The sequence below is a fragment of the Nothoprocta perdicaria genome, unplaced genomic scaffold (assembly GCF_003342845.1).
Source record: "Nothoprocta perdicaria isolate Ctin4 unplaced genomic scaffold, notPer1 scaffold_102, whole genome shotgun sequence".
NCBI classification, from domain to species: Eukaryota; Metazoa; Chordata; class Aves; order Tinamiformes; family Tinamidae; genus Nothoprocta; species Nothoprocta perdicaria.
In genome coordinates, this window is record NW_020454117.1 from 1311549 (window position 1) to 1333107 (window position 21559).

Genomic DNA, 21559 nt, shown 5'->3' on the forward strand with positions numbered 1-21559 from the left:
CCCCTGGGTGCTGTTATCCCCTGTCCTGTGCACCCTGTTCAGCTGATGTGTGCTCCTGATTTTGGTAGGATTTTCATGTTGAATCGCAGGACTTAGAAATGCACCGATGAGCTTAATAAGAAAAAAGCATCAACGGTGCTTTTGAGGGGTGGCATTTTTTTTCCTTCTTTCTTTATTTAATATGCTTTGGTAGACATTTGGAGATGGAGTTGCATGTATACAACTGCAGTGTTTCTCAATGAAATGGAGCTGGTCGAGAATAAATTGTTGAGTATAAATATGTCAACAGAGAAAAAGGCAAAAAGAAAACTGAAACCAGAAGCTTTTCCTGTAGGACTGTGTTAAAATAAAACCTGTGGAATAGTTTAGGAGAAAGAACTGTTGAAGCACTAGATTTCTTAATTTTATGCATTTATTTTTGAGTCTCCCTAAAGGATCCTAGAAATAATTTTTATACATTCTCTGATAAATATGTGGTTTGGGAGCTGGGTATCCTTTTCTTTTTGTGTGTTTTGTTGTTTTTGCTCTCTTTTAGCAGGACAGTTTTAAAATGCAGCACTGTGTAACCCAGAGACTAATTCTGTTGTCCTTGTGTGGTGCTCTCATGCCTAATGTATATTAGTCAGTTCAGTCTGAGCTTGTGACTTTCAGTAGTGACCCAGTGACCTGAGTGCTAGTATGAAAGCAGCATGTTTCAAAGTTCACTACTTTTTAAATGTGATTCARGAGTTTTGCTCTGAAAAATTTGGTACTGCTGCAAATAGAGAATCAACTTGTAGCTTTTTTTTTTCCCCTCTCATAATTGAATTTAATTGTGAAATACATACCAGAATTGGGAGTTGTTTCAAACATGTGAATATCAGCAATCCCACTGGAGTCACTGGATCCACTCCAGTTTGTAAGTCAGTGTGCTTACAGTATGAGGGACTATGTTCTTGTTTTGCTGTTCCTGGTTTTATCCTGTCTTTGGTTTTATTGGAAGGTATAATCAAGCTCTTTGAATGATTAAAGTCATTGGGACTTTGAGAGCTATAATTGTTAGGATAATTTTGGATGGAACTATGATTTTGTGCAAATGATGAAAAATACAGAGAGAAAAGAAAAGGGGGGAATGCAGAAAAATCATACTTTGCAATCAGATGAATTTAATTACCTCTTCAGGTCCCTGGTGTGATTGTAATACAGATGTTGAAATTATTAATGTTCTCAAAATGTAATGAATGGATCTTACATTTGGATTAAAATCTCAGAATTGTATTTAGCAGCTTATTGAAACAGTGTTCAGTTTTCAGTGTTCTTTTAGAGCAGAGGTGCAAGGCACGCGAGAAAGGGTAAAAAACAGGAGTGCTAATCTAAATGATAATACCACGTCGTGTGGTTCTCTGAGCTTCCATTGAATAGTGTAGTTAGCAGCATTATTGACAGTGATTTATAAACCAGGGAATTTCTTGTAGCAAACTTTCCATTTTCAATTATATTGTCTGTATACTCTAATACTAGATAAAAAAGAATCTTATTTAATCTGAACTAGTGTGCTAGTGTGTGTGCACTTCCTTTATCAGAAAGGAAAAGGAGAACTTGGAAGAAATGTTATAAATCTATGGGGATTTGGCTCCACCTTCAGAGTTCAGAAGGAACAAATGACAAATCTCTCTTCCTCCCCACACTTTTTTTTTTTTTTTTTTTTTTTTTTTTTAAACTAAGCTGTCTTGCCTTCCTTCTCTAGGAAGCATAGAAGCAGAAATCTGAACAGAGTAGTTTTTTTTTCCTCTCTGTTGTTGAGAAACTATAAAGGATGCTTGTCTGGAGCTGATCGCTCTGTACCGCCTTTTGCAGATATCTGAGTGACCATAAGGAAAAACTGGGACATTGGTGACACTGCTTATGCTTAAAGTTACGCACATGGTTTGTGACTAGGCCTTAGAGCAGTCTTTATGGCACACCTTTCAGGGGAAGTGTCCAGTTGAGATGCATTACAAACCTCTATTACTAGTTTCTGTTTATGACAGGTTACAGAATCTGCACATCATCTAGATGTGAGAATGGTAAGTCCTATATATAGGTCTGTGATAGAATCATAATGCCATTTTTTTCTTGTCCCTTTAAAGCTTGATATTCTATTTTTCTTTTTGGCAGGAGTTGTTTGCCTGAGAGTTGATTTTACTTCCCCAAGTCACCTGTTATTTTCTTTTCTGTTTTTTTTTTTTAACTTGTATATTAAGAAATAATACTGAATGTGTCAATTTTCATTTTTCTTTCTAGGTTCTGCCCAATTGCTGTTTAATGCAACCTCATTTGTTGAAAAAAATATCTGTAATGAAACTATTCTCTTACCCTGCCTTGTGTATAATCTACAAGCAAATGATAAAACAGTCATGTACGTTAAGTGGAGAAAACAAGGAAGTTTATTTTTTTCTTTTAATGGAGTACAGCAGTCTGTCACAGACTCCAATTTTTCATCGGCTAAGCTATTATCTGAAGCGGATTTATCCAAAGGTGTTGCCTCTATATTACTTAACAAGAAGGAAGCGACTATTGGAAATTACAGTTGTGAGGTGACAGAATCCAACAGAGAAGGTGAAACTATGTTTGAGCTTAGGAACRGTACGGGTAAGTTCTCTGCTATTGCTTTAGAGCTTACTGGGAAAGAAAAAATCTTAAGGGAAAGAGGATAATATACCACTTGAAATTGAAAATGCCAAGAATGTAGGATCCAGTTCCTCAATGTCTTCTGACTTGAATGCTTATTTTGAAACTTAAATGTTTTAAGGTAGAGGGGAGTGTTTCTGTGGGAAATAGTTGAACTAATTTAGTGATTGTATACTAATGCTTGAAGGGTGTTTGTCTAATGTAGAACCATGCTTTCCTGCCTCTTTGGGTTACATAGTAGGTGATGCTTCCAGCACCCTCAAGTCATTGTGTTACATATTGAAGCAGGCTTGATCTCTTCGTGACACTGAGAAGTGTGTATCCATAAGCAACTTCACAGTGGCTACAGAGACTTCCTGTTTAAAGAAATGCATCTTGCATTCTTTAACTATGCTGGAAAAATTGCAGTTAGAACTAATGGAAAATTTGTGTGAGTTCTAAAAAGTGCTACTCTTTTCAGTGAGGCTGAAATCGCTGCTGCCAGGTGGTGGCTTGTTAATGTTGTCCAACATTTAAGTCTCCTTTAGACAGTGTTAAGCTAAAATAATGGTGACTAAGTGATGAGCTTCTCATTTGGTAAGCCATTTTACCTTGTCGTCTTGTCAGAGGCAGCCCATATGCTCCAGAATAGAATTGACCCTGAAAGCTTTTACATCATTTGTCATTAAAACATTTCTGAATATCAAACAGATTGCTACTTGTATCTTGCTGCTCTGTAATTTGCAGTTGGCTCTAAGCGAGTTAATCGGATGCCCTGCAAAACAAACATGATCCTGAAGTGGGTTGAGAGAGATGCAGCCACTGAGGTGCAGAGTGACAGTGCTAGAAAATTATTCAGTTCTTAGAATGCTGCCAAAGAAAAGGCAAAAAAGTAAAAAAGCAACCAACCACCAACAGAAAGAAGAATAGGCCGTTTCCTTCCTAGTATTAAAGCTTCCTCTCAAGCTTTACTTAGCCTTTTTGGATGATATTTTTGTCATTCAGTGTTCAACTGTAGAAGAGGAAGCAAAACCTGGGGAGGTAGCAGAACCAAATAAACTGGGCTGTAGTTGCTTTGTTGATGAAGGTTAATTGGAGTGAGGGTTCAGTTTAGTTTTTTTTTTTTAATTAAGATCAATAATTAATAAAAATATTATACATGATGCAGAGTACAGTTCTAGTTTTTTCTTCTTTACTTTTCTATGTGTTTAGAATTTTAGTTTTTGAAAGAAATATAAAGACTACAAAGCAGAAAACTGATGCAATTTTTCTAATTTCATTTTCTAGTTATCAGTTGCGGCGAGGAAAATGCCTCAGCACCAGAGGAAAAATGTGGTCGGTGAATAATTTATAGTGGGCCCAAGGTCATGTTAGGCTTGAGAACATAAGTCAGAAAATGTAAACTATAGCCTTATGTTTGAGGGTTCAACTGAAGGTAAAACAGTCACCTCTTCATTCTGTAAATTTTCCTACACTTTCTCAGTACCTGTGCTCCAATATTTGAAAGAAATTCTTGAGATACTATGTTAATGCAGGAAGGTAYAGCAAGTGAGCTTTAAAAAGAGTTTACGAATAATGGAAGTCCTATACCAGTCTTCAGTCTGTTTTTTTTTCTGAACAGGCAACTCATGTTTTAACTAGAAATATATTCCAGCTGAGCTTTCTGCAGAGGTAACGTTAGAGGAGAGAGCTCTTTCCTAGCTATGCCCYTTGCATTTGCATAGGGAATGAGTAGCAGAATAAGGATCAGATCCATGATGACTGACACACCTTGACCCTCATCTTTGGACGCAGTCTTCTCTAATGAAGCGTTTTGCTAGTGAAAGGAGAGTTAGTTTGGAGAGGATTTCCTTATGTTGGCTCCCAAAATAATATTTTTGGCCAGGAACTTACTTTGTTGCTATGAAGCATGAGAGGACAGGCAATGTGTTACCAGGAGAACGTGTTCAGCTGCTCCTCTTGCGCATAGTAGGGGAACATTGCGAGCACTTCCATATACGGAGCCCTTTTACATTGAGAGTGGACCGCTGTAACTGGAGGTCCCACCATCTGGAGGCAGATTCCCTGGCAGATARCAGGCTCCACGCCTGCTTTTTGTGTTCGGAATGCCCAGTAACATCATCCCCAGGTGCTGCAGAGGAAATCATGTTACTTCTCAGGCTCTGTTTTCAGATGCTTTCAATTCATTTAAAATTCTCATTTGAACCACTGGCATTTGTCTGTAGGATTCAGTTTTTCCAGAAGACGACAATTGTTTGTTAAAGTTACTGTTCAGTACTAGCTGTTTTATTTATTTATTTTCAGATATGCATGAAAAAATCCTAACGCTAAATTTCTTTTAGTGATAAGGAAACTGACAAATGTTCTTCTGTCTGCCCTCTTCTAATATCTTTTTTGTTTCCTTTTATTTGTGCGGTGACCACAGCATCTCTTCTATGACAGTGGAGGGAAGAAAAACAAAATTTTAAAAAGATTATGTTTCACAGTATCCCCATTTCCATCAATTCATGACTGTCAAAGAAATGAAGTGTTGGCTGCAGTGCTAATTTATTGGAATCCTGTACCAACACCAGTTTCTTTGACAAKTTGTTCTACCCCGGAGTAAAGCGACATGCTTGCTAGGCTTAGCTTGCCATCTCCTACAGTTGTGTGTATGTGTACTTTCCCTGGGCTTTATATGCTCTTTATGGCTGCAGACTCTACTTCGTAACGTGACCCGTAGTCCTTATGATTAATACTAAATGTTTCAGAAACAAACATTTTTGTAGCCTCTTATCTTACATCAAGAGAGTGCAGCTTAAAAGTAGCGATGAACATGGGCCACAAACTCCCAGGCCCAGATCTGTGATCATTTTGGGGACTAATTCATGCACATGTGTGGGAGTTGCATTGGATTTGTGTTGAGCCCCTTGCTGCCATGGTTACATTACTACTGATGTATGGGATGAGTCATTTCAAGGCAGATTCTGAAATATTTATGGATGTGCTGTCTATTCACAGGCACAATATTCTAGTGCGGTGGCACAGGTACAAACACGTGTGTGCCACTTCTGGATATTGTGGCAACCCTGTGCTGCACTGTAGCAGATGAATAAGACCCCAGTAATGCCAGATTGACATTATAAAAATTGCTTAATTGGGTTAGATCTGAAGGCGAAATGTGAATGATAGGTTTTGAGCCAAAATCCTGATTCAAGTAAGAATTTGAAAATGTCAAATGCAAAGAGAAGAAGGCTTCTTATAAGAAAAAATAAGCCTGAAATGCACACTTGTAGTGTTGTAGTTGCGTGCAATCTTTAGCATCCTCATTCTGAGTAACCTGTGCGAGTCATGATGCAGCTTTCTCTTGTGCTGTTCCTGTGGGGATCAGGAGAGGCGGGGAGGAGAAGGGATGTAAGTGTAGGGAGCCATATCCTCTTGTCATGAAATAATGCTTTCCTTCCTTCTAGGCATTCATGAGCTCTTAGAAAATGGTTCTTGATCCATAGTCTTTGTTACTAATATCACTAACTRGTAGACAGTTGAACTGGACCCATTAGGTAAAATCACTTAAGGCTGCTCTTTGTGGAATGCAGGAGCTTCAAGCTCTCCGAGATGCTTGACAYTGAAAGCTCTGAGGTATCACTGCTTAATTCTGTTTTTTTTCTGGAGCTGCAGATACAGTTTTTAAATATAAAGTGTACATAGCAGTAGTACACATCAAAAAGAAGATGAGAAATCTCTTCAGAAGTAGGTGTGAAGGCAAAAGACCAGTGGCAAGTATAATGTAAGAAAGATAGACTTTGAATTTCAGGGAATGAATCTAAATAAGGTGAAGAGCAGAGATGCAAGAATCAACTGTATTTTCTGGTTCAGTGGGGGGATTTTTGGGAATTATTGCATGCCTGTTAGAAGGCGGTTTGTATGATCTTACAGCATGGATGGCTGGGCAGCCTAAGGCATCTGAGATGCAGGGCAAGAAAGCCAAGTGCATGACAGTGGGAACACATAGAAGAGAACTTGTCCAAAATCAGCACAGTAGCATTTTTCTCTCCTTTAGATTAGCTCCTGTACTCTGTATCACACATCTGAATTTGAGTGAGTATATTATAGTAGAGTTATAGTCTTTGAGGATAGACTAAAAAGTGGACTTTATAGGTCAGGTACATACATTGCTTTGCTGATCTCTTGTGCCATATGTAGTTTTACAAGCTCAGTAGCTGGTACTGCCAGACAGTATTATGCACATATCCTCTGTTGCTCTGGAGATTAAGATATGCAGTTTGGAAAATAATAACTAAAGTACTGAAAAAGATAAGCTGTCCTTCACGAGATGAGAGCAAAAATCGATAGGTAGAAGTCACAGCTTTTATAGCATTAAAAGTKTTAACAGACTAACTGTTAAATATAGTATGAACATTGTAGAATGTAACCTGAAAGAAGCACTAAATGTAAAGCTAGTAACATCAGTTTTTGTATTCTTCCTATAATTTTTCTGTGTTTATTCTCTAGGATCATGGTTTCTTCCAGTGGAAAGTGCTTGCATCATAGTGTTGCTATTCTTAGCTATTATTTTCTGTTGGGCTCAGTTAAGTGTTATTGGTAAGTATTGACCTTTTAATTCTTTGCAATTGTTGATTTGTCTTAAAATCGCTTTTATAAAGGGAGCCATGTAAAATGAAATGTAGTGCTCACATATAAAAGATATGTGGTAGAATTGCTTGGGGCAATACAGGCGTATGTCTGCTCCATCAAATAATTTAGCTTTGTTTGCAGCAGGACCCCCTCCTGCAGCTCCACAGTGCAGTACAGACATTCACATTTGAGCTTTCTTTCGGAATGAATCGACTAGTAACACAAGAGACTGAAATCAAATACAGTTCTGAGGGTAGTTCGTAGCAAGCACTGTTACTCACAATCTTAGAGTTGTCTGTAAGAGCACACCCAGCTACACTCCTCCTCTGTGTAGTCTTCCAGCTCCCTTTCAGCAGGCTTTGCCCTCATTCACAAACTCCTTCAGGCCACGTATTGTACATTTTTTGGCATCAAGTGAGAAAAACCCTAGTCTGGCAGGTTGCAGTAGCACTTGCAGTGGCTGAGACCTCATCAATCAATAAGATCTGTGTTTTGGGGCTGCAGCGGGTCTGTCACATGGTGCCAAAGTTCTGTAGTGTGGATCCAGGCACTGGTTTGTTTATTTATTTATTTTTCCATGAGTGGATATGTAGATTATAATTTTTGCAGGATTAATTGATGGTGCCCTAGTCTTTGATTAGAACAAGAAAGCCTTTTTTTCTTGCTGCTTCACTATGACATTATCGAATCACATTAGAAACAGAAACATATTTCATTTTATGGTTATAAAGTCAATCTTAGAGAAAGATGGTGCTCTCAAAGTAAAATTAGACACTGTATTTTTAGCACTAGCTTAGTCATAATTTAACACTGACACCAGTGAGCMTAGAAAAATTTTCAGGAAAAAAATAATCCTTCAGCAGCATCAAGRCATTCTTAGGTATTCTTCACATGCTGGTGTTCCTCCTGTGCGAGAGAGCTTTGTGTCCTAGCACGGATTCAGATTGTTTCCTGAGGTGCTGTGTGTTATGTCAGTCTTGGTGAATTTCAGCCCTTTTTTAAAAATTTGTAGTTTTAAAATCATTTTCTTGGAGCCCTGGAGCATATAACAAGTTCATAGTAATCAGTTACTTATGCACTTATCTGAATGTAGTTTTATTTATTATGTTTTCATAATCCTCTAAAAATGATCTGTGTTTTTTTTCCGAAGGTTCTTGGTCAGAAATTGAAAACTATTTTTTTAGTGATTTTGTTTCCGAGTGCTAGATTCCTGATTTTTGTGATTGTTTATAATGGTTTAAGACTCTTAACTTGTTCTAAGAGGTTCGAAATCATCATTGCCTACAATTATATTCAGAACTGGCACATTTTCTACTTTTGATTGGATAGTAATAATTGTTCTGAAACACAGATGCATCTATAGAAAAGCACTGTTGCTCAATAGGTACAAGTTGAGCCTGCTTAGATATTGCTGTGCCTTGGCACCTTTTTTTTTTGCAAACTCTTTTACTTCACTGAGGGAAAGTATGCATGCTGTCTCTAACTTGCATTAAGTTAGGCAATAGGGATACAATGAAGGTGTTTTAGTTGCAAGAGAGGTCATTCTGTAACCCCTGCATAGGGCGGTATTAAAGCTTTTCCTTACACATACTCTTCAAAATAGTTAGGGTGTACTGGTGATGTGGGTGTTTTGATTTGGTTCTGTGGGTGCCTTTGTTTGTTTTATGCTGGTGCAGTGGGCAGAAGTAGGATGTTAATTCAGCCAAAACTCATKTCATTTTCTTTTTCAAGTTAGTTCCTCTGTGTGTTGCGGTTTTTGTTGGTGACTACCTGTTTACATTCTAGTTCAACGTAAGCCAAAGTTCTGGGGATTTTCTTCAGAACTTTGTAGCTTGGAACAAGCTGTACCTTTTTTATCTTACTCGCAGCCATGCTTAAGGCAGGAACACATGCAGCGCGTGAGTACAGTGTCTTTGTACTCTTTCTTCCTTTCCAGTGGCCCCTGAAGTGTCTCACAGTGCAGTTTGACTGCAAATCAGCCCCGTGCACAGCTTCTGTATGTCATTTGTAATGTGTCCATCCTCAGAGCATCTCCGTGAGGGGGGCTCATCCCCCTGTTCCTGTRGGAACCGGAATGATGCATCTAATAGCACACAGTGTCCCTGGAAAGGGAGTTAAACTTGGGCTTTCTAAATGCCTGTCTAATGTTCGCCCAAGTAACAAATGGCTTATTGCGCCGTGTCAGTATCAATATTGCATCTGACTGAATTAACCTGTGACACGTCCCCAGAGCGACATTGACAGCAGTTGGCCAGGACTGATAGTAGGCAAGATTAAGAATTGCACTGAAGCATCTGTGTCAGGTTTCATTGATACGAGTAGGCCRTTCTGATATATTAATTAACCATGCCAAAGATGAAAATAAATGAGATCTTGGTGATAATAGTTATTATTAAAATTGTTGTCTAGAAGTGAACTCCTAAAGAATCAGATCTGTGTTCTTGTGAAGGAATGTAAATGTCTGACTTTCCTCTCCTTCTCTTTATTTTGTCTTTAAGCATCAAAATTTGAAACTGTATTTCAGAAGAAAATCAGCATTATTATAACATGTAGCATCTTCACAATTGTTGCTATTGTAGGTGTTATTCTTTTTGTGCCAGGTAAGTTTGAAAAATTATCTTTCTATTTGATGGGAATAAGCCCAAATCCATTTTTTCCCTAGTTTAATGGGCTAATCTTAAAATGGAATAAAGTTTTGAAATAAAATAAAAACAGCATTGTGATTTTCATGCCTTCGAAGTGGCCCCGGCCATAGGGAAACAGATACTCCAAACTGATAGCTTTAATTGCTGTCCTGCTGCCTCTGTTGAAATATGGGGAGGGGGGTACAGAGTGACTTCTGCTGTTAAAGTGGAATCTTTGGGAGACCCTAAAAATGACAAAACTGATTTCCATATGTTGCTTGTGCTTTATTCCATGCAAGGCTTTCTGTTTTACTAATTTGCATGCAAACGTTTGCAGATGGCTATACTCCAGGAAGTCAAGCTGGACTTGGTTTAATTGTGATCCCTGCTGTGATCCTACTGCCACTCCAATGCCTTCTATTTGGAATGGGTGAGTGTTTACCTTTTCACCAACTCAAAAATGTACAGATAGATAAACTGAGGGCTCCCCCCCACCCCAGCTCACACAACTTGCATGATATTCTCACCATAAATAGCTGCTGTGATAGTGTGCTGGGCTTCTGACCTTCTTAGCATTGCCAAACAGCATCTTTATCCTGACTTTGTTTGGCTTGGGTGCTTCAAGGAAGAGGTTTAAGTTATCTGCTTAGAAAACAGGCTTTAGTGTAGGGTGTCCAAGTGTTTCACATGTATGTGTATGTACATATAAATCATCAAATATAAATATTACGATTTAAAGAAAAGCCTGAAGTGACTTGCTTAGCTTGTTTTGTAAACATGGGCTGATTAACTCTGGAATTTAGGAGAACCTGATTCTTGGTTTTACGTGAATGATCTAGCTTTCTTTTTCCCTATAGTTTATCTTTAAAATTACTTTTTTTTTTTTCCTCTCTCTCTCTCTCTTCCAGTTTTGGATAGCCTAACAAAAACAGCATATGCTCTGATAGCTTTGGAGTTTATTGGTTATATCGTAGCTGTGGCTGGTTTTGCACTGTGTGTCTCAGGTAAGAAGTTTCCTCTGCTGTAAAAGTGATCTTTACGTCTACCCCTGCTGGGAGCGTTTCTCAGTCACACCAGAATGCTGCGAGAATGATTCCAGTGYGCTGTGGCTTATCAGTAGAGCTCCATGTTGGGACTGCTGTGTTAATGCTCTTTCATTTGGGGAAAGAAGCATAGCCCAAGGGCGCTGTTGGGCTCACCAGCTTCCGTAATGTGGCCCTCTCCAGCAGGACTGCATATTGGGAGCAGCTGCCTTTGCAATCCACAAGCGAAAAATAAGCAAAGAAAACCAGCCTATGCATTGGTTTATTTTGCAATCCTGAGTACACGGAAGAGTCACCACAAGCCAAGATTGACCTTATTTCTTATTTTTACTGGGATCTGCAGTATTTAAAAAACAATCTTTGCTCGCGAACCCAAATCGAGCCATAATCAGTTTCTGATGTTCAGATGAATAAATCTCTTGCCAAATCTCTTGCTTGTACATGAGTGCTAACTGAATTGCTGGGGAATGCAAATCACTGCATTTGCCTTGTGCTGTTTCAGAAACAGCAAATTAGGAAGGAGCTGGGAACTGTTAAAGCCTAGGAATGGCTGGCATTTTGTTTCAGCCTTGAACAATAATCCCCGCTGAAAAAGAGCGTCAACTAAACAGCACGTAGCAACAGCCCTTCTCACCCTGCCCCTTCCTTGTTCCTCTCCCTTCCTTGTACTTTTGAAGAGCTCCCAGGTAGTTGTAGTGATCCCATGTCCTAGGAAATGTTCATAAGAAAAAGCAGAGAACGAAGAGTTCCTGAAACGGGACGTGGTTGGGTTGAGATGGCCAGTTTCTGCTCTGGGATGTCATTGTAAACTTAAAGTATCCCTATTATCTTTGGCAGATTTGCTGCAGATCTACATTGTCCTCTCACTTTTATCACTTTTTATATCCATCTTTTTCCCACTGGTTTATCGGTAATTGTATTCGGTAATGCCATTATAGTTTTAAAAAGTTGGTGTTTAAGATGTAAGCTTAAATCGAAAAATAAATAATGAAATAATGATTTCAGATACGGTGAATATTACAGCTAAACTGCTACCAGGATAAGTCAGTAAAAGCCTTTGTACAGTTAAAGAACACATGCAGGAAAAAGAAGATGCAGAAATACTTCTTGAATGCTTTTGAAAGATAGATTACTTCTGGGTTTTGTTTTGGGTATTCTATATGAAAATAAATATGTTCTCTTTAACTCAAGTCAGATAATATTTCTTTATTTCTTGTTTTCAACAGCCTGTCCCGTGTTAAATGGGTCTGTTGTGATTGCTGGCTTAGCTATTATGGCTATTGGAGCTTTGCTTAGTCTGATTTATGTGTGTTTTGTGGGTAAGTAGCACATAAAGTCATTTTATTATCTCCTGTTTTTCCTATGCTTAATTTGACAAGTAGCACAACAAATAGCAACGCTTGCTTCTGCAGCCTGTGTATTTACCTTACCTCAAGTGACAAGAAAACTCTAAGGTATAAAAGGCAGCCCAGGCTGCTGAGTAAGGAGGAGCGCAGCGGAAAGGGCCTGCTGCCTGCAGGCCGGTGCGTGGGCAGCGTGGTCTGCTCCTGAGCACACGGGAGCCTCCTCTGCTTGAGCACCCAGAGCCACCCAGCTGAGCAGCTGCTGCCTCTGCCCTCCCCTGGCCTCGGGACCCCGAGCTCAGGGTCGTCTGCGTGGGCMTTCGCAGCCTGCCAGGCTTAGGGGGAGAAAATCAGTGTGTGGGGAATGCCACTGAAGAAGAAGTTCAGGCAGAAGGCCTAATACATTTTTGGCTGGCGTCCATCGATCTCGTGTAACAGAGGTGAAGCTAGCCTTTTAACAACGATAAAAGTATTTCTTTATTGATGTTAGAAGCTGCTTTTTTTGTAGTTCTTTGATCCTGTGTAGTAGYAGTCTGCATAAATCTTGCCTTTGTAATTTGATTTTGCTGGCTGAAGAGGTTGACATGACTACAATGGTAGATTCCAGTATGCCARGCAATCACAAAACTCAGTGCTGAATAGTTCAGTTCATTTGCACAGCTAAATGCTTAGCTCTGCTAATCCACAAATGGCATGGGATAAAAATATTTGGGTGCTAAACACAAAAGCGCTTGAAGGGTGTTGGGATTTACAGGTCATGTCAAGTCATTTTGAGTATAGAGAGCTGCAACTTATGTTATTACTGTGTTTTAAGTTTTATTGGTAGATATTTAATTGGTCTTTGGATTTATTGACCTGTTTGCCCAATTCATCTTTGTGGTTTTTTTTTTCTTTGCGATTATTTTAGGTTCCCGCGTAAGAGAGCATCATCCTCCAAGGGTAAGCTTAAAATTAATAAATTTGGGGTGACTAGATGGCTCAGGGGAGTGTAGTGAGATACTGAGCCTTTCTTCACTAGTTCGAATTCAGACCAGGTTGGTAGAAAGCCAAAGTGCTGCCTGTGTAACCCGTCTCATGTTGAGTGAGTTGGTGGTCTTCACTGTCCCTGCTGAGTGTGTCACTGCCCCTGCACTCGCCAGCCCAGCAGCTGGGGGGCCCACGAGCTGGGGGGCCCACGAGCTGCCCCAGACACGGCGCCAGGCGGAGTTGCCACTGCGTGGGCTGCCCCAAAGAGGGGGCGACTGTGAGGGAATCTCCACGCTCCTTTTACTGGGCGCTCCTTTCACATGAGGTTGAGGACTTTTGGTTAATGTCTTCTTTTTTTTTTTGTGCTTTTTTTTGTTACGGCAAATGCAGATTACTTTTTATGTTTTATATAGGCAACCTATATAAAAACTAACCTTTTTTATTATTTTTTTTCTAAGACTTTTTACTCTGGAATTCTTTAATGTTCTCTTGAATTCCCAGCTATGCAAAGGCTGTTGCCTGCATAGCCTGTTACCCCTTYCCTCTCTCCACCCTCATCATGTCCCTTAATATTGAGGAGACCATCTGAAAGCAGACTGTCTATCTTTAGGTCACACAGAATAAAAGACAAAGAGGTTTGTTTGTTTGTTTATTTCAAAGACTGCATTTGGTCTTTTTTATTATTTTTATTTTTTATTTTTAATTTTGGAGTAATAATTCCTCAAGCAGTTATTTTCAGACTTGCACTGTATTTTCTAGTGATCCACAACTCTCAACAGCCTGTTTTTTGGAGTTTTGCAGAAGCAAATCAAAAAGCACAACTCCAGAAAACAGCGATACTTCCTGGTGTCCAGGAAACAGGATGGACACGAAGTCATTCCATTTTGTGGCTGCCAGACATCATGTGAGACGAGTTTAGCCCTGTGTCTCCTCTGCAGTCTGCAACTATTCTAGAAATATGATTTCTATAAGTGGCACAGGAGACCTGACTGCAGTTAAGATAACAGAGMTTTTTCCTTCCTTTTTCTTTCATCCAATTTCATTTTAAGGAGTAGTATTTCAGAGGATTGGTCTCTTAGGGGAAGGAAAGTGATAAGTACATGAAGCTTTTGAAAGTGAAGAAAAGAGGAGGTGCACAAAGCCCATGCTCTYATTAAAAATGAGCTGAGAAGTGTCTTACAGAAACACTTATTTCAWAATGCAATAATGCCTTTAAAGCAGCATATCCATAGTTACTTGCAGAACAGAAGCAAACTTGGCAAGGAGAACTATTTAGTTATTTATTATTTCATTCTATTTTGTAAGGAAGACTTTAGGTGTGAACTAACATGCAAAACTTCTGTGGCTCTCCTCTCTCTTTATGAGCTATTCTCTGTGTGAGCTGGTCTTGCGGTGCAGTGAGGATTTGACAAATGGAAATGGTTGCAGTTTAGCATGCAATACTGAACACCATGTTGGTGCATTAATTGGAGAAGGAAATGAAATCAGGAGAAACTTTAAAAATTGGAGGTCATTAGCCAGGTCAGGCTCTAAAACCTGTGTGCTTCTGCAGCCRCCATTAGTTGAGGGTCACATACTAAAGCATTCATTTAACAGTAGTTTGAGTGAAATCCTGTGAGGATATTGATGTTCTGTGTGCGAGGATGTCATGGGAGCTGATGGAAAATAAGGCTGCTCACCTGTTGCTTGTTTCCATCAAGTGCTGCTCGGCATAGGCTTTGSGGGGATGGAGTTGTGGAGGACTCTTGAAAACAGCTTTTTGTTCTGTGTAATCTAAAGACTAAGGACACTTGCTGTCAGCGCACTGTGCTTCGTTTTGGGCACGCTTCTTCAGTGATACCTGCTCCTTTCTTGAGGCTGAGGGGCCAGAGGTGCTTATTCTGAAATCTCTTAATCCTAATCAATTACCTATTAAATTTAATAACACATCTGCAGCTTGCTTCTGTTTCTGATTGCCTCGCAGACTCAATGCACAGTTACTTGGTACATCTCTGTCTGAGATGGAACCACTGGAGTGCTTGACGAGTATTTTTGCTTTTGTTTCCAATCACGTTCTTTTATTACTAACCACTGATGAACTCGCAGAAATAATCGCTGCTGGTATTAGTATTTAAAAGTAGTATCTGCATGCCTTTTGCTGCCACCTAGGGGGATTGCATCTGGGGAAAAAAGGAGGTGGATAGTGGGGAAAAAATYAGCCTGGCGATTGCAGTTACTGATTTTTATTTTCCAGAACTTCAGCAATCCARTTTATTAACTTTCAGCTTCTTTCGTTTTTGTAGAATCACTACTTACTGTATATGTCAATTAGAGTAATTTAACTGTGGCGAGCCAAAAATAAACACGAAGGCATTTTATACATATATATATATTTTTAAATGTTTTGCAGAAAGCTGTAGAAGAACCATTAAATGGTAGGTGGTGTTCAAGATTTATCTTCTAATTAAGGGATTAAGTTTAGAAATAGATTTAAAAAAAAAAAAGTTTATATTGCAACAGCGCTGAGATGGCAGGTGGGCATGTCCAGCTCCGTGGCTCCTGGAGTTCCTGGGAATTGAATTCCCAGTGGAATTCTGCCTGCCGCTGCGGCAGGGAGAGCCCTGCTTCCCGCGCGGCGGCGGCACCGCCTGCCTGCCCTAGCACAAGCCGAGCACGTTGCTTTGCCAAAGGAGCTCCCACTCCCAAGAGGAAAAGCGGGGCAGCTCCCGGGAGCTGGTGCCCAAGCCCTTTGGCAGTCGCCTATTGCCATGAAATTGCCTGTGGATGTCGCAAAATCCACGCAGGTCGCTCTGTTCCCCGGGTGTTCTTTGGGGTTGGAAAAACTCCACAGTGAGGTTGGGAAATGCTGATAGTGCTTTAGGATGGGGGGAATGTCACAGTGACAGGGGGGATGGCCGTGAGTTTTATCTATTCCTCTATTTTCTTACTATACTGTTCACTAATTGGCATACTGAGAAGTAGTGGCAAGTTATAACCTGTGTTTTAGAATTACTGTGCATATTAATTTTAAAGCATTTCTTACTGTCTGGCTAATTACTAATCCATTTGCTTGGCTTTTAAAGATGCAAAAGGAGTGATGTTAGAACTATGGTGAGTCAAAACGTACCTCCAAATGTTTGTTTGTAACTAATGTATATTGGGGGATTTTGGTGTGTAAAGTTACCCAGGGCTATGTGAGRTCTGGAGTACAGTGCAGGTACTGGTATAAGCCAGATGATAGTTCAGTGAATAAGAATATGTTTCCTTCGTCATACAGAGAGGCAGAATGTGTATTTCTAAGCAGGGATGAGGATGTGTCAATGAGCGAGAACCTCTTGGTTTTTTTTTAATCAGATGTAAAATACAAACTTTTTGTGGTTTTTTTTTTTAATGCTTATATTGTAAGCTATATGGAGTGCTTTTCTGGGTGGAGGATGTATGTGTGTATTAATTACTTATTCCCTACCTACTTAATTGGTGATCTCTCATGGAAGGCCATTTGGAAGCCGTTTAAAAGTGGATTGTCTTTCCCCCTTGACTTTAGGTGTTATTTAAAATCTGTTTTTTTGTTAAGTTGTTCTTAGAGAAATCAGACTCTTTTTTTCAGCATCAGATAGTAGTTATTAAAAAAAAATGGAACCACCTTTCTCATTTAAATATTATTTGGCAACACGAAATACTGAAATAGCAATGCATTTGCACATACATTATATGTAAGCAAACTCTTTTTAATTCATAATAAGCCRTAAAATGACTAGATGCCCGACTGCTTTTTCTGCCTTGGAGGTGGCTCCTTAATAACAGATATGACAGACAAAAACCAGCAGGTGTTACGGATAGATCCCAGCGGAGGGCTCCAGCTGGGACGCTGGGGGCAGAAATCCCTTGGCCTGTGCCCGACGTCGGCACGCGCCTCCCCGCGCGTTCCCGCGCTCCCGGATCAGCAGGGATGAGGGCGGCGCCCGGCTGCCCCGCAGCCTCCCCGTCGGGGTGGGAGCTCCACGGCGCCCAGCCCGCTGCCCAGGGGCTCGAGCCTCCCCTGCTGCCGAGCGCTGCCCTCAGCTGTTCCCTGGAAGCCAGGATCCTTCCCAAAAGTGGGAAGAAAGARGGGAAGAGCAGTTCTAAAATGTCTAATTTGGATAGGCAGCGTGTGTTTTCTGTTAAAACTCTTCCTGGATATATATTTCATATATATATATATATTTTAATTTCTAGTGTAACTAATGAGAAGAACTGAATCTGCTGCAGAGGTGGGTGATGTGTGGAAAGAAATTCACCGTTGTTTATACACCGTGGCCTTGAAGATGCACTACTCAAAGAGAAGAAATTCAGGAAAACTAGCTGTTTTGCATGTGTGGCAAAAGTGCTTTTGATATAAATGATGTATTTTGTAGTCACAGCGGCCGTAGCGAGGAACATGTGTGTCTACCCACATGTGAACTCCGTTTTCTTTTATTATGGTACATATGGTGTGGTTGAGGGTGAGAATATAAAAAGCACTGTTTGCCCACCACAGGGTCTTCCTGTAGTATCCTTAGTGGTATTATTTTCAAAACCATCATCAGTCACTGCTTTGATAAAGGGCCTGCTCAGCCCCGAGATCGCAATACCATTTAGATTGTTTTCTTTATTTGTGTGCATGGACAAGGTGTGGTCATAATGTCTATGATATGAGCAGGAAGTAGGATTTGTACAAATATTTATTTTCTGACATTCAGCAGGACTTACAGGAAAAAATAATTTGCTTATACATGAAATGAAATAAACACGGAGTTTACTCCCAGGTCTTCTCAAGTCTTTACCTGAGTTATGGTAATTCCACCTATCGGTAATATTTCTCTTTCTAGACAGTAGCTGTGTATGCTCTGGTGGCCCATACGTTGGTCCAGTGAGAGAGCTCTTGGTGCCTCTTTTTTATATTCCTGGAAATCCTGCTCAGCCTTGAGAGCCAAATTCTGCACTGGAGTTACAGAGCATAGCACCTGGTAATCTTCATGCTGAATGTGATTCTTCTTTTTGTTCATATTGTACAGTGTGTGGTACTGGAACCAATTTCAGGCTTTCTTAACTGAGTGGATTCGTAATATATGTTGATGCATCAGAAAAGTAGGATTTGTTCTATTTAGCTTCATTTTTAACAGAGTTTTTAAATCTGCTTTCTTGAGTGGAAATAGGGGCAAATTATTTCTGACCATGTTTGTAATGCTGTCACAAATAAATAAAATAGAGAATATAAGCAGGAGGAGCTACAGAAATTGAGGGGGCTCAGTTTCCTTAGATATCTAAGTGCTATGGATGAAAATCCATGTAGGATCAATGCTGTAGGCTTACACATTCCACGAGACTTCGACATATTTTACAGCTGTTTCCAGAGTTGCTCCAAAATGCACCTGGTTTCTTTCGGACTTTACGCTTTGTAGAAATCTTCACATTCTCTCCAGTGGTACTAGGATAAGAATTTTAAAAGGCACAAATAATTTTTTTCTCCTTTCAACAGCTTAAGACTTTGTTTGGGAAGCTGTTGCCCACTTGTATGACGGCTGCTTTTCAAGATTCTGAGTACCTGAGCAAGCCTCGGAGCTGGATTAGGTCAGCGTGGGGTTCATATTCGTGTTGTAGGTGCACATTACATAAGTGCCCGTGTGGGCTCCAGTCTYGATGCAGACACTGTGCATGAGGAACCCAACAAAATGGAATTGTCGTATCAGATTTTACGGGATTCACTCACTCACAGCCCAACCCTCACTAGAAGTCCAATTATCCACTGTGAAGAGGGTTATACATGTGATAAAACACTTAACAAGGGACTATGGTTTACATTTACTCCTCAAAGTTTGCTAGGGGGAGTATTGAGGTTAGTTGTGAGATCCTATATACAAATCTTGTAGTAGAGGTTGTCCCAAAATCATTGCAGTCCATCTGAAGATGGGAGACATTACACTCCATTAATAGATTTCCGTGTCAGGATTTACCTGATACGTAGTACGCAGAGCTCCTCATTTGTGATGACACATTCCTCTGGTAAGTTGAACGAGGGGCATTAGGGAATTGGAAAAACCCTGGAATTCTATTGAGATATTCTGCCTTACAAAACCATGATGTCTAATAGCTTTATATTAACTACTGTAAAGCAAATTGCAGTAGAGCCTGTTTTGTATCACTGTGGTGATGAGGCCAAGCTCTTCCTAGGACATTGCTGAAAAATTTAGGACTTAGCGGCCAAGTACAGATYGAAGAAGAAATTATTCCAGAAATTGGAGAGAGATTTCCCCTTCCTCACCCCACTCTCCATGCTGTTGTGTTAGGGGATTTCTTATATGTGCAAATTTTAAAAAGATGAGTTTAAAATTCATAGATTTATCCAGCCCTTTCCCACCAGTAATTCAAAACCAAAGTTGTTCATAACTGTATGATTACATTTTTGTGCGTATGTGTATGTATGAGTGTATATATGTGAATATATATAAAAAAAATTCTCACTACTGGACATTTTAAAGATCTATAGCCTTTACCCAAGAAAATGTTTTTATTTATGAAACATAATTTTGTAAATATTGTGCTAATATACTTAAAATAAAGCCATTTCAAGGTGTTTTTGCCAGAGATCTTGTTGCTATCACATTGTGCTTTTTAAAAACAGCAGAGCAGTGCGAATCAGTGGTCAGTCTTTAAGCTTGAGGAGAGTTCTGTGTGTGAAGAGAATTTCTTGTATTACAGTGAAGACACTACTCAGTAAGCCCTGAAATTTGGGAGGACTTCATAAACGTGCTAAGGGTGACGCTCGTGCTGAAGCTCAGAAAAAGAGCCTGCCTGCAGCTAGTACCTCGTGCTCGGCACCGCTGTCCCTGCGAGGGCTGCACAGCGGTGCCCTCGCGGACCTGCTGCCTCTCAACAGAGTCACGTCTAAAGCCTCTGCCCGGGCTGCTCCAGTCAAGCAGGGAGGCCAGCACAGCCCCATGCTGCCCGCTCCAGAAGCCTCTGAAAGACCTTCACCACCTTATCAGGGCTGGATACTCTAGATTTATTGCTATAGCTACCTGCCTAACAAAAGGAGTGTCCTCTCATGCCCTCCACTTAGAGAAAAATTAAGAGAAATATCATTTGTTACACTTTTATTTTTTGTCTGATAGGTAATTATTTGGGGGCTCACAATTAGGTAATCACACTTGGGGCTTTCAGTATATCTTGTCATAGGCACAGCTATTAGCAGAGTCCTGAGGACCAAAATCACAGAATGGGAGAGATCGCCCGGGGACAGCAAGTGATTGAAGTGGTGCGTGAGCAGGCCTGCCCGTCTTGCCAAGTGGTCTCCTGTGCAGCCCACCGATGGGGCAAGGCCAGGCGTGCTGGGAGCGAGCAGGCCCTGGTCCTGACCCCACGGGCTGCCTTTGCTGTGGTAACTGGGCTATGGTGGGAGCTGAAGRGCGGCTGTAGGAATGGGAGGTGCCCAACAGGGAGCCAGACTSTATTCACAGAATCACAGAATGGTAGAGGTTGGAAAGGGCCTCTAGAGATCATCTMGTCCAACCCCCCTGCTCCAGCAGGGACACCCAGGGCATATATTCGAAGTGCAGGAAGGAGCCTTACGATATTACTGGGTTGGGAGAGAGCGTGTGAATGTCTAGGCATGTGCAAATGAAGGAAAGAGAAGCTTGGTCAGGAGGACACAACGATGAGAAAAAAAATCCACATTTGCTGCAGGGGAAGGAGCAACTCTTCCAGCCCAGCTCCAGTGTGAGCACTTTGGGACCCTCCAAGGATGTTCGATCAAAGAGTTTTAAGAGTATTACTTCTGTATGTGCTTCTGTATGTGACAGAATGATGAAGATTTTGGAAGAAACTGCTGTCACATAAAGCCAGTGTGCTACCCCAGTCAAGCCAGTGTAGCTGGCTTTACTCCACGCACTTGAGCGGTGTCACTCGGGCCTTGTAACTAACGAGTGCAGAGTAAGGCCTTTGATTCGAGTTAGGAACCACGTGAGAAAAAGCACCGAGGTTTTACCTGTGATCCATAGCTTGGGTGTTTGCAGCTACCTTGACTCGCTAGGTAGGTCGGAATAGCTATGGGTAGTGCTGGAAAGCCAAACAGTATTGTCATGTTGCTGTGAATCATGTAATGTTAAAAAAAAATGGATTAAAATGTCAGGAAGAGCCCGTTGGTTTTGAACAGGCTGCAAGATTTACCTTGTACCACCCTACCATAGTTACAGCTATAATAATGTGGGTGTCTTGATGCTTGCCACAGCTCTGTTCTTTTCCCCATTACAATGCCTTGTTTCCTTCTTATCAGCTCTTCAGGAGAATAATATAAATCAAATAATAATATAAATCAAATAGTAAGGGGCAATCGGGGAATAAAGAA

The 21559-nt window shown here is 40.5% G+C and overlaps 1 protein-coding gene across 3 annotated transcripts; it reads left to right on the forward strand.

The window, feature by feature from the left end:
• Positions 1-2305: 2305 nt before the first annotated feature.
• Positions 2306-19602, forward strand: CD47 (CD47 molecule). 3 transcript variants are annotated; one of them, XM_026041745.1, is made up of 12 exons: positions 2306-2610; positions 3916-3963; positions 7120-7209; positions 9741-9842; positions 10204-10296; positions 10775-10870; positions 12136-12228; positions 13160-13191; positions 15608-15632; positions 16281-16308; positions 17413-17447; positions 18695-19602. In XM_026041745.1, the coding sequence occupies exons 1-11, from the start codon at positions 2376-2378 to the stop codon at positions 17432-17434; spliced, it is 864 nt and encodes a 287-aa protein (XP_025897530.1). In that variant the 5' UTR covers positions 2306-2375; the 3' UTR covers positions 17435-17447; positions 18695-19602. The 3 variants fall into 3 exon arrangements, with proteins under 3 accessions (XP_025897530.1, XP_025897538.1, XP_025897546.1); XM_026041753.1 differs by lacking the exon at positions 3916-3963 and having other exon boundaries at positions 17413-19447; XM_026041761.1 differs by lacking the exons at positions 15608-15632; positions 16281-16308 and having other exon boundaries at positions 17413-19447.
• Positions 19603-21559: the final 1957 nt, after the last annotated feature.